This window comes from Cyclopterus lumpus, chromosome 15 (assembly GCF_009769545.1).
Source record: "Cyclopterus lumpus isolate fCycLum1 chromosome 15, fCycLum1.pri, whole genome shotgun sequence".
Taxonomy (NCBI): Eukaryota; Metazoa; Chordata; class Actinopteri; order Perciformes; family Cyclopteridae; genus Cyclopterus; species Cyclopterus lumpus.
The window spans coordinates 17,874,403-17,886,130 of record NC_046980.1 but is presented as its reverse complement, the minus strand read 5'-3'; the positions used below and the strand labels follow the sequence as shown (position 1 = coordinate 17,886,130).

Below are 11,728 nucleotides of genomic sequence, written 5' to 3'. Positions count from 1 at the left end.
TTTCTTTTTTTCCTCCTTTCTGTCATGTGGATTTCCCATTAACTTTCTTTTAATAGTTATATTATATAGCACGTGATATAAATAACTGCAGTAGCACATGCTGTCCTGTGTTGTGTGACCTGCAGAGCGAGTGTAAACCACTTCAGAGCCACAGGTGAAGTCACTCTCATCCATAAGTCTGCTGCATTCCCAACTGTGACAATAACTCAAGGTAGGCATTGGTCAGTTTTATTGGGATGTTGATGATGGAGAAAGTGTATAATGTATATTTTTCAATACTCTGATAGCTCTACTTTGCATTTTTTTTACTTTGTCGTTCTGTAAGGCTATGCTTGTAGAGAGAGTGAGAAATAAAATAAAAGAATAAAAATAAAAATCCGGCATCGCCGAGGAAGTCAGATTAAAGAGTTTCCCGGTTTGCAAGCTAAAGCTCTCTGGAGATACTCTCCTGTCACTCGCACTAAGTGCTGTTCCTGGAGGAGTTCTAAAGCTCCCACAATCCACCTCACCACACTTGTAGCCATGAGGCCTGGGAAGACCATAAAGCCTTTTTACAAGGTGAGATGACATAAAAGCAAAGGGAAGGGGGTAATATCGTGGGGGAGACGAAAACCTTTCTAATTTGCTCTCTTTCGTTCTCTATTATTTGGGTGTGTGCTCTTTCATTTTGTGTGTGTGTGTGTGTGTGTGTGTGTGTGTGTGTGTGTGTGTGTGTGTGTGTGTGTGTGTGAGTGCGTGCGCGCGCGTGCGTGCGTGCGTGCATGCGTGCAAGCGAGTGTGCGTGCGAGCGAGCGTGTGTGCGAGCGAGTCAGAGAGAGAATGAATGTGTGTGTTCATATGTGTGCTTTTCCGTGTGTGTTTGAAACTGCGGGCTGGCTCCAATGGGTGGGCTGGTGAGCCGTTCGTTGTCTGCCATCACCCATGTCCACTTACACACACTCTGGGCCTGAGAATGAAGAGGGGATTATGGCTCTGACTGATCCTGGAGGGGCACGCACTTAACACTACTGTAAACAACAGGGTCATTTGAGTGGTTCACACCAGGCTGAACTTTGGAGGTGAAAGCTGGGGGGGTGACACTCTGGCTGCATATAGGGGCTTGCGGTGGTCTGATGAAGATAAATAGAAAAGCCGTGGTGTTGAGGAGGACGTGTTCTAGTTCGAGCTAGCTATTGAATCGCATTCCTCACCTTGCAAGTTGTGGGGTTCCCTCCCAAACTGTGATGGATACTTTCAACGTACAGTAATATTTTCCTGTTCAACTTCATTTTCTCTTGCAAATTCGCTTGGCTATCCACGGGGTTCGACGAAAACCCGACTGATCTTCTCACTGATCAGTAATTGACTTGTCGTGCACACAATCATTCATTTGTATAGAAGTGATGGCCATAACTACAAAAAACAACGACCTAGTTAAAAAAGAAAATGTCAGTGTCCTTTAATTAATTGTGCAAAGGATGAGAGGAGACATTTCTTTAACCCCATAATGGTTCCAGCTGTGATTGCTGAGAGATTTGTGACTCGACTCCAACGCCTCAGAGGGGAGATGATGAGTTTTTTTATGTTGATCAATCATTGGGCGAACATTGTCCCCACCAACCGTTGTGACTCGCTCGTTTTGTTGCTCTGCAGCAAATTATCTGAAGTGGTCTCTGCAGGGTCTGGGCTTTTGTTCTTTTGTTTGTGTTCTCTCCCTTTCGATTAGGGAGAGGCCTCAGGGATTCAATATAATGGCCTTGCTCTGAGGAATGGGATAAAACGTGGCCCGTTGCAGCAGAAGGAGAGCTAGAGATGGGGCTTAGTGATGTTTTTTTTGCGTGAAAAGATATCGGGTCATAATTTGCTTGGCTTGGGCCAGCTCCAGAAAGGCAGAGGAATTTGACTCTGTTACAGGAGTTGGGGGATGGGCGAGAACAGAATCCTGCCGCGTTGAAATGCCCGACACAATATGGTTCACATTTTTCTGCCTCTTACTAAATGTACCATGAATCTCGCTTTCCAGTTTAGGGGGAAAACTTTGATTTCATTTCATGTATAGCAGTGTGGCTGAAACGCAGCACTGAGCTCAACAGTATATGCACTCCGCAGACCAGATCTGAGATCTGAGTCTATAAGAGTCTGACTTCCAGGCAGCTCCCTCAGCTATGCACTTCTCACTCTGTCTCCAGACGTCCATACACACTCCTTCTCTATATAGGTCTAGAGCCGAATCGTAAACAAACCCCAAAGAACTGGGTGAGTCAGCAGTCTGCCTGTCTCTGCCTCTCCACTTAATTGTGTTTGCAGCACCACATAGTGCGCTGATCATTCCCACTTGCCTCTACTGATCACAGCCAGGGCACAGACTCTCTATAAACATAATACATCACTGTTGATGATAGTGACCCATCTAACACCAAATATTCCTTTTTATTCTCTCTTTTAATCAATTGTCAACGTCTTCTACACCAAAGCCAGCCAAATGCAACCTGAGCGGATTCCTCAGTGCTATTCAGACATCATTGTCATCATCCAGTAGAATCAGCAAAAAGCCAGGTCACATTCAGAGGTCCATGCAGCAAGGTTACTCCAGCAGAGTAGTGTTGTCCTGTCCTCTGCCACTCAGTGTGAGACCACTCTGCTGCTCTCCCATGGGAATGATCCTCAGGAGTTAAAGCTTCGGAGCCAAGGAATTTCAGCGAAGCACCAATAGTTTATTTTTGCAGCCCTCTGTGGTGCGCCTCAGCCTGGACCGACCATGCTCAGCCCAGCCTGGCTCTGTGCAGCTCACGGAGCAGTTCAGGAAGGCCCCAGTCCCTCCAGATGGTAGTTCAGTCTCTGCCAGCGAGAGGGTCTGAAGGCCTGGCTGCTGGCCTAGAACCACAACCTCTGACAGGCTAAAGCCTCGGGCTCTTCTAAACCAGCACAAAGCACCTTTTCAGGGGCCCTCTCTCTTTTGCTCCCCTCATCCCTCTCACTGCTCAGCCGGGGAGCCAGCCACCTCATGGAGCCTGGGAGTGAGTGTATTTACAGCAAAAATGGGCTGAGGTTCAAATGACCGATTCACGTGTTCCCAAATGGGACAGATGGAGAATACCTGACTTTAATCAGTTTACAGACCATGCATACATGTTATCACACTATGGACATGTTTAGTGTGCAGAGGAGGTAGAAGCGCAGAAGCAATGTGTTATCGATCAGCACCCTATTGATCCAGGACTCACTGCAGCGGCTTTAACCCAGTCGAGAACCCAAACTCTTTCCTGGAGAATGTGAGAAATGGACAATGTGTTAAGGCTAGAAGATAGATGCTAACATGCAGGTGAACCCAAAACTCACAATGTGTGTGTGAGCTTAAGCCTGCAGCACACCTTGAACCGCTTGCCCCTCGCTGTGCCTGCACAAACTACCTCAACCGCGACACTATGCCCACACCCATCATTGTAATCGAATGAAAAGAAAGTAACAACCCATGATGTTGCAACGTTTTACTATAGGCAGGTGGCGGGCAAATCTAAAAAAGGAAAGAGGCACAGAGGCGCTTGGAGGAGCAAAAGGCTTTGAGGTAAGTGATTAAGTCGGGAGCTATAATTATCCTGTCTTGCCCGGGCAGGACAGGACTCTTGTTGTTTCTCTGAAGGCATGCCGGTATAGAGGCACGTCACTCACTGCACACTTTTATTTAACGACCTCCTTTACTGTACAGAATGTTAACGAGAGAGAGACGTTTCCCTTCACCTGCCCCCAAACTTTCCGCAGCACACAATCACAGACATTCAAGTCAGAGAAGGGTAAGATGGGGGGGGGATTGGCCAGGGGGAAAAGAGTGTGGGAGGGGGCCGAAGGAGACGCAAACACAGGCAGAGAAAGAACCAACAAAACGTTGAAAGCATATTTGAAATTGACAAATTGAGTAGAAGGGGGGGGAAGGGAAATGAGCTGTGTGGGCATTCAGAGAAACAGTGGGCTTCTTGTTATCTGGAAAGAGTGATGTAGGTGAAAAAGGGGGAGGAGGGTTTCGCAGTGATTTATTTCCTGTGTGATTTATATCCCGCCTGCCACCATGGTATTGTCATGGCGATCGTTCGTCATTTAAATTGTGAAAACATACCACCTGACAAAAGGTAGGCACCAACCTTTGCAGCCGAGTATGCATAACCGTTTACTCCCGGTTGGGAACATTTTATTCAATACGTGAAACGTTGCTTCACCCTAAAAATGTTGGAAGAACATTGCGTTATGGTACATGACCGGGAAATTATTCAACTTATTCAGAATGACCAGGATTTAAATATTTAAATTTGAATGACTCCTAAGGAAGCAGTTTATTGGCTCCGAACCAAACATTTGTCAATTCTCTCTTCTGCGTTCCCTTTTGGAGACCAAAATAATATTAACCTCCCTTCTTCCACTTCCTGCTCTTCCTCCTCCTGCTCCCCTTTGTGTGGACTCCGGGGAGCCATAGCTCTGACTAAGTGCCCTCCTGCACAGTTTCAATTATACATCATTTATGGGCACTCTTCTTTTCCCTTTTTTTTTTTTTTTAACAAGCGTTTTCTTTTTTTATGGGGCCTGTGTTTACTCATGACAGTAACAGTGCTGGAGTGGTTAACTGTCAGAGGCAACAGACTCTTTACTGTCACCTCTCTGTCCTCCTGCCAATAATATACTGTTTTCAGTTCACATGAACTTGTGATAGGGAAGACGGGCAGTTTGTCTCTAAACTTACCCTGACTTGTTTGTCACCTTGGCAGGACTTCATTAGCATGCGTAAGGGTTCATGGCTTTCAATGTCACCAGTGATATCATCGCTGCAAGACAAGACGCGGGGGATTAGGGTTGACTGATGGGGTGAGTGTTGTGATTGGCATAACTGGGCAGGGAACATTATGACTGAACTGGTTTATAGAACAAACCCAGAGCTGTAAAACATGCCACATTAGCCCAATGTTAAAAACATCACCAACTTTATAATTATGTGTGCAAAGATCCACACTAGCTCTATTTTCTAGTGTGTGCGATATTCAACCTACTTAAATCTGACTAAACACTCCTAAGTGGGGCACATTACTCCCTGTGTCCTGCTTAGTCGACAAACAAAAAACAGTCTAAACTTCTTTCATAGATGTTAGTTCTTGAGTTATTGCAATTCTACCCTGTTATCTCCCTCTGAACAATTTAGCTTCAGCTCGTTGTTTTCCACTGATTACACTCCAAGAGCTGTTACCTTCAGACAGAGCAAAGTCAGCATATAAACTAGCTGGGGGTGAATTACAATTGCTCAGATACAATTGCGCCATTAGCGAATGTTTAGAGGATCCCAGGGGGCCGCAAACCACACACATCGTCACAACAGTCCCACACACAAACACACACTCAACTTGTTTATGCTTCCATGCCAAACCAGACACGGTGCCTTGCAAGCCCTTAATCAAACACAAGTAGAACCCTCCCTCTCATGAGCACTGACCTGGCGATGAACCATTCATTATCTGCTACTCTATGCAAATGGTAGGTTGAGGAGCGCTGCCTTGACAGATACATGCTCTCACCCCATTGGTCAATGGTAAAGAGTTGAGATAAATATCTGCTTCAAATGCAGAAAATAAAATAATAAGATTAACATGGGGAGGCAGATGTCTTCAACACACAAATTAGGTTTCTGTTCCCTGTTAGGCAAAGCTGGAGTTTGGGGAGGGGAAAGCGGTCTATGCAGGATTAAGCCGTTGGTATATCGGTCACTTGGCAGCTTTGTTAAACTTTAAGTCACCCTCTAACAACGCCCCCCCCAGCCTCTCGGCCCCTGAACCCTCCTCCTCTCCCTGGGTTGGTGGGGTCTTATCTCCAGTGGATGTGGGCTCCTCTGGCTTCACACAAAGCTTTTGTGTTGACATTCCAGAGGACCGAGCCTTGTGCAAACACACCAGGCCCCACCAGATGGCTAGGCGAGGGAGGACAGGGCTAGGACCAAGGACGCAGAGGAGGACTAGGAAGGACAGGAAGAAACAGCAGGATCAGAATGAAAAGCACTTTCCCCGCCAAAAATGTCAGGCTACCCTATAAATCTGCCCCGCTGCCAGATGTGCCTCTATCCTCTGACAAACGTTTCTTGAGCAAAAACGCTGATATCCGCCCCGTCACATTTGATTCAATACAAACGTACTGAACAAATAGTGGTGTCCTCCAGCTATTGCCCCGTCTCCCTCTTGGCAGTGAAAGCTAATATTTGAGGGTCACTGGGTTAATCTTGAGGGCATTAGGGAAACCATGGAGTAAAAACCCCTCCAAATGAAAAAGTTATTGAGAGCTTTGTGTGGTGGGTCGTGTTTATAAGAGGAGGGTCACCGCTCCATGCGTCCTCCGGGGTTATTTGCGTGGCGGTCAAAACAACATCAGCATACATTCACATTGGAGTAAACTTATGAAAGCAAACCTGCGCTGCAACATTATTTTTTATTTTGGCAGTTAAAAATTACGCAAAGACATGTGTAATCACACATTTAATGATGCGATTTTAATCGATGAGATCGCTGTGCGGCATATAAAGAAGATTCATGGATTTTTCAAGTCGACTTTATAGGGCAATTTAAATTGATGATCTAAATTCATACTAATACTGTTGCCTTCAAATGGTGGCTGACTCATGACTGAGGACATAGGTAACCGGTCTATATATTTACCTTTAAATCATTATCAGAATGCAAATTGAATTGATTATGTATCTCTTGAAAGAGCTAGTGCATCACACTACTGATGTCATAAATGCAATGGCAGCTCAGAGGGCATTTTTTCAAGACAGAACACATTAATCCTCTATTTGGTCTCCCAGGAGTTTCCCCCTCACTGCTCCCTGCTCTGTGTGTGTGTGCGTGTGTGTGTGTGTGTGTGTGTGTGTGTGTGTGTGTGTGTGTGTGTGTGATGACAGCACAATAGACAAGCGTGGATATCCGGCTGCCTTTCTCTCCCCTTTTAATGAGGGTGTTTGGTACTGTGGTTTATCCTGACACTCTATTTTTCCAATCCTCCTACAATCCCCCCCCCCCCTTACTCTATGGAAAAAACAGGAATGTTTTCTGACTTTTCCCTCCAATCCCTTTTTCTGGTTCCGGAGACATGAGGGGACACGTCTATAGGAGGTAGACTTTAGTGTGTGCGTGTGTGTGTGTGTGTGTGTGTGTGTGTGCGTGTGTGTGTGTGTGTGTGTGTGTGTGTGTTTATTCAGAACAAGTTCAAACATGGTAATAGATCAAGATTTATGTTAAAGGTCTTTTTCTTTTAATTCTTTTTTTACTTATTACTCACCTTACTAATAACTGCTCTCTTTCCAACTGTGTTTGTCGTATATTCTACAAGCATAACTGTTTGACTTCCAAATTATTATCCTTTCAGCTATTATTCAGTTTATTTATTGTCGGCTTGTCTGTTGGTTTGTCCACCACTTTGGTCCAGACTTAAATATCTAAAACTATTGGATAGATTGTACGAACATTCATGGTGCCCAGAGCATGAACCCTGCCTATTATGGGGATCCCCTGACTTTTTAATCTAGCGCCACCAGGATGTGCTATATCTCAAAATCAATCTCTTAGACTGCCACAACTTTTTGGACAGAAGATGTATTCTAAAAATGTTGGTGATCCCTCGACATTTTATGAGTCAGTTGTCCTGACATCTGTTGGACGGATTGCCAAGAAATTTCATGTGGACATCCACGTTTCCCACAGAAGGAGTGTCAAACTCTTTGGTGATACCTCAAAATGTTATGCAGATCTGTTGTTTCTGACCAAATACCTTCAAGATCCATGCGACCATGAATGTAGCTTGTTTATAGCCTAAATGTAACTTTTTTTTGTATTCATGCATCTAAAACTATACAAGTTGTGTTTATTTGTGAAGATTATCTGGTTGAACACAACTTTTAAGTATTATAAACATCTTGTCCTCGTCCTGCCTGCAGCACTCCATTGGGCGACTCTTGTCTTTGTCCAGTCTGCAGCACGTCATTGCTACGCCATGCTACATGCCTGATAAGGAACCACCCTTACGTCCACATCCACGGCTGCCCCGATCAATCGCCCTCGCTCATTGATCAACTCTGATTAACTTACATCAAATCGGATAAATCAACTCCCCTCTATGTTGAATTGATTCTGTTCTGTTAAGAGAAAAAAGGGACATCAATCAGCTAATCAGAGCACCTATTAGTCTAACAAAGACTCTTTGTCTGATCAAAGTAAGACAGATCGGGACACAGAGACACACTATCATGACAATGATGAGTTCCCTGTTCAATAACAAAATGGTTTTGCCAGGAGCCTAAGTTCTGTATCCAAGCTGATCATGTTTATTCTGCGTTTGTGCTTAGTTTAGCAGTTTTAAGTAAAAATGCTTCACAAACTAGTCTGAGATACAGAAAAAGGCTTAGTGAGCCCCTACAGAGTCATCCAGTTTTTCAAACCCCATTCACATAACACATAAGGTAAGTAAAGGATCAAAGCATACAAGAAAAATACTTTCTCAGAAAAAGTATGTAATTGGTAATATCAACAAAATCATCTCTGCCCATATCTGACACAAAGAAAAAATAATTTAGCTCAGAGGAATGTGCACTATAATGATAACACATTCTTCTAACTTAGACAAATAAAGTCAGCTTCATCTTTCATCATTCACTGCAAAAAATGCACAACTCCAAAAACTCCAACACCCAAAAAAAGTCAGCGATTAGGACAAGAATATATATTTTTCCATCTTTTATTTCGCAAATGTGGCATGAACACTTGCAAAACAACATCTTAAAGTTGGTCCAGTAGAAAAAGACAAAAAACACTTGAATGATTTAATACTTTGTTTTTCAGCTTTCAATTCTGTCAAGTCAATTTGGAGTCTATTTTGTCTAAGTGAGGGAGCGGATTGCTAGTAGGCATTTCCAAATCCTTTTCTGTCAATCATATATCCAAGAATCTCGTTTCCTAAAGCCAAGCTTAGAAAGAGTAAAATGACTGGATAGAAATGGCATCAACAGCTACATAAGAAAGAGATTAGCTGACTATAAAATGTACAGTTGTTTTAAATTTAACTTAATATTCACATTCATATATATAAAACTTACAAAACCTGGATCTTTCAACCCCACTAAAAATAGCTTTTTCTGTTACTGCTGAAAGATCTTTTTAAATTACCATAAATGTAATGGATTATTTATGTATTATCAGCATCATTAATGCCATCATTTCTGTCATGTAGTTTTTGTTCTTTTTTTTTTCTCCAGACTTTTTTGATTCATTTCAAAAAAACATAAGTCAATAAATTAACATGCTACCTCAGTCCCTGAAAGCCAATACTCAACTGTTACTGAGTGAGAGTAAAACAGGTGTACAGATAAAGTGTACAGAAAAGTGTGTATCCATGTCTGTGTGTGTGAGTTTGTGTGTGAGAAGAAATAAAGGACACATAACCTGTTAGAATACCTGCCTCAGACTCAAAATAAGGTGGAGAGGGTTGGGGTTATTTCGGAGTCCATACAAAAAATAATTCATTGTAAATATATAATATATATTTATACATTTTGAATATATTTACAAATATACCCAGCACTATACAATATACTGTGTATTTTCTTCTCTCCAGAATAATTGGGAAGTTTTTATCAATAGAACTGAAAAAGAAATGCATCAATATTACAAAATAAACAGAAGAGCAGTTTCTATATGTGCTCTCCTTCTATTCCTCTTTTGTGTTAGTTGAAGTCATTTTCCTATTCGTCATCCTCTTCTAGTCCCTTGTTTTTTTGTTTTTTTTGAGTCCACATCGGTCCATACATTCCTCCAGGAGCAAATAACAGTCTTGGAATGTCAGCCGCTGGAATGGGATCACCCAATGAGTAACGTCGTCGATTGTAACAACAACAAAAAGGAAACCTATAACATGAGGACCAAAACTCAAAAGTCTATGTGTTTTTATGAAGGGAGAGTTGAAGGAGGAGGAGGGTCCCCAGGGAACGTCAATTCATTCGGTCAGTAAAAAAAGAAAACAGCTTCTGAAGGGTCCCTGTCCTCTCCTGTAAGACCTTGCGTGAGCACATGTGTGTGTAGTGTGTGTGCATGGCAGTATGAGTGCAGCGCTGCCACCAGCCCTGTCCCATCTGGGTCCATTAGTCCACCGGGAGCCAGAGGAGTGATGGGGAGGGGGGGTCTGTGCTACGTGTGTTTTGGGACGTCGAGGGGTGAGACTGGGGCAAGTCAAGCTGGGGCATAGAGGGGTTGGCTGGGAGCTCATGTTTTCACGTTGCCGTTGATGTGCTGGTACTTGGCGAGGCAGGGCTCATCCTGTAAGGGGTCGTGGGAAAACACAGAGTCGTCACCGGAGGAGCAGGAGCTGCGAGTGTCGGGGAAGCTGGGGGAATACTGCTCTGCTGGGGCGCACAGGTCCAGATACTCCTGGAGACACAGACACAGGACAGGAAAGGGTTGGGTGAGATCAATTACACTCAGACACAAGCTCATATGTTACAAAAAGGAAAATATGCTCCAGAGGCAAGAGGAGAGGGAAAAGACCGACAGCAAAACCAGTGAACATAAATATAGGGCTGAAACCCAGTCAGCAAGACCAGGTACTTTCCAGAGGAGGAGAGAGTATCACCTCCATCATGATATTTATCTAAACCATGCCAAATCACACTGGAAGGGTTTATGAAACGGAACAGAAAAAATAATCTTAAACTGGATACTGCATGAAAATATTTGCATGAATAATACGTAGTAAATTTAATGTTGGAGCATGAGGACAGCAGGGTCGGCCGAGTCGGGGTTTTGGTCCATTCCAAAGTGGTTTAATGTGGTGGGGCGGTCGGGGAAAAGAGGATATGTTGAGACTAGGAACTGGCACTGCAGCCTTTACGGCATCCCTTCACATCAGTTCAGTCCAAACAAATCTGACATATGAAACATCCAACATAAACACTAAAAGATGTCGAGAAAGAAAATCAAGAAGCTGGCAGAACACAATGCCCCCCCACCCTACCAAAAAATGAAGATGAAGGAAAATAAAAAAAACAAGAAATCCTGTTATTAATTTTTGATTCGGCCCAGTGTTGTGAGGTTGTTTCATGTCTCTTTTTCCACTCCCGCTTGTCTTTCATCGATGTTATTGGGACTAGTTGTGAGGAGGAAGAGTTCTTGGGGTTTTGTAGAAAATGAGCGCTGGCTTCCATTTTCCCAGCTCAACCTAAGAAGTCTCACATTACTAAAGACCTCCACATCTGCCAGCGGTTTGGGGCGAAGGGAAAGAGGGAGGGAGGGGAAAAATAGGCAAGAAAAGGGCGCTTTATTACATTTCAAAAGTTCAAACTCAAACTTGGGCTTTTTTTGGCATGAATTCATGAAGCTCCAGCTCCAAGAGCAGACAAGTCTTGACAGCTTTCCATCAACGAGCTCTTTTCAGGTCTGCACTCGGATATCACATTAGACAATAAGAGGGATGGAAAGAACCGCCGGCCGATGTAAGGAGCGAGGCATGAATGTGATGATTGGGCAACTTCACTGGGCGTAACGGCCATGTTGGGCCTTGTTCAAATCATCCGGCCATTTTTTTTGGTCACCATGAAGGCCTTTTGTCAGCAACGTGCTAATGCTCCAAAAGCTTTCAGACACATTCTGCTGAACCCTGTATGCACTGGCACAAGCATGATTTAGTTTGGACTGAGAAACATGTTACTGTCTGTTGGAATGTATCATATTTTTCAGCTTCA

At 43.6% G+C, this 11,728-nt stretch overlaps 1 protein-coding gene across 6 annotated transcripts in view; it reads right to left on the bottom strand.

The window, feature by feature from the left end:
* Window positions 1–8,717: 8,717 nt before the first annotated feature.
* Window positions 8,718–11,728, bottom strand: part of fgfr2 (fibroblast growth factor receptor 2) — a 37,005-nt gene continuing 33,994 nt past the window's right edge. For all 6 annotated transcript variants that reach the window (XM_034552074.1, XM_034552075.1, XM_034552072.1 and 3 more), the window contains one exon: window positions 8,718–10,418. In XM_034552074.1, the coding sequence (XP_034407965.1) occupies window positions 10,254–10,418 (165 nt within the window). In that variant the 3' untranslated portion in view covers window positions 8,718–10,253. The remainder of the gene's footprint in view (window positions 10,419–11,728) is intronic.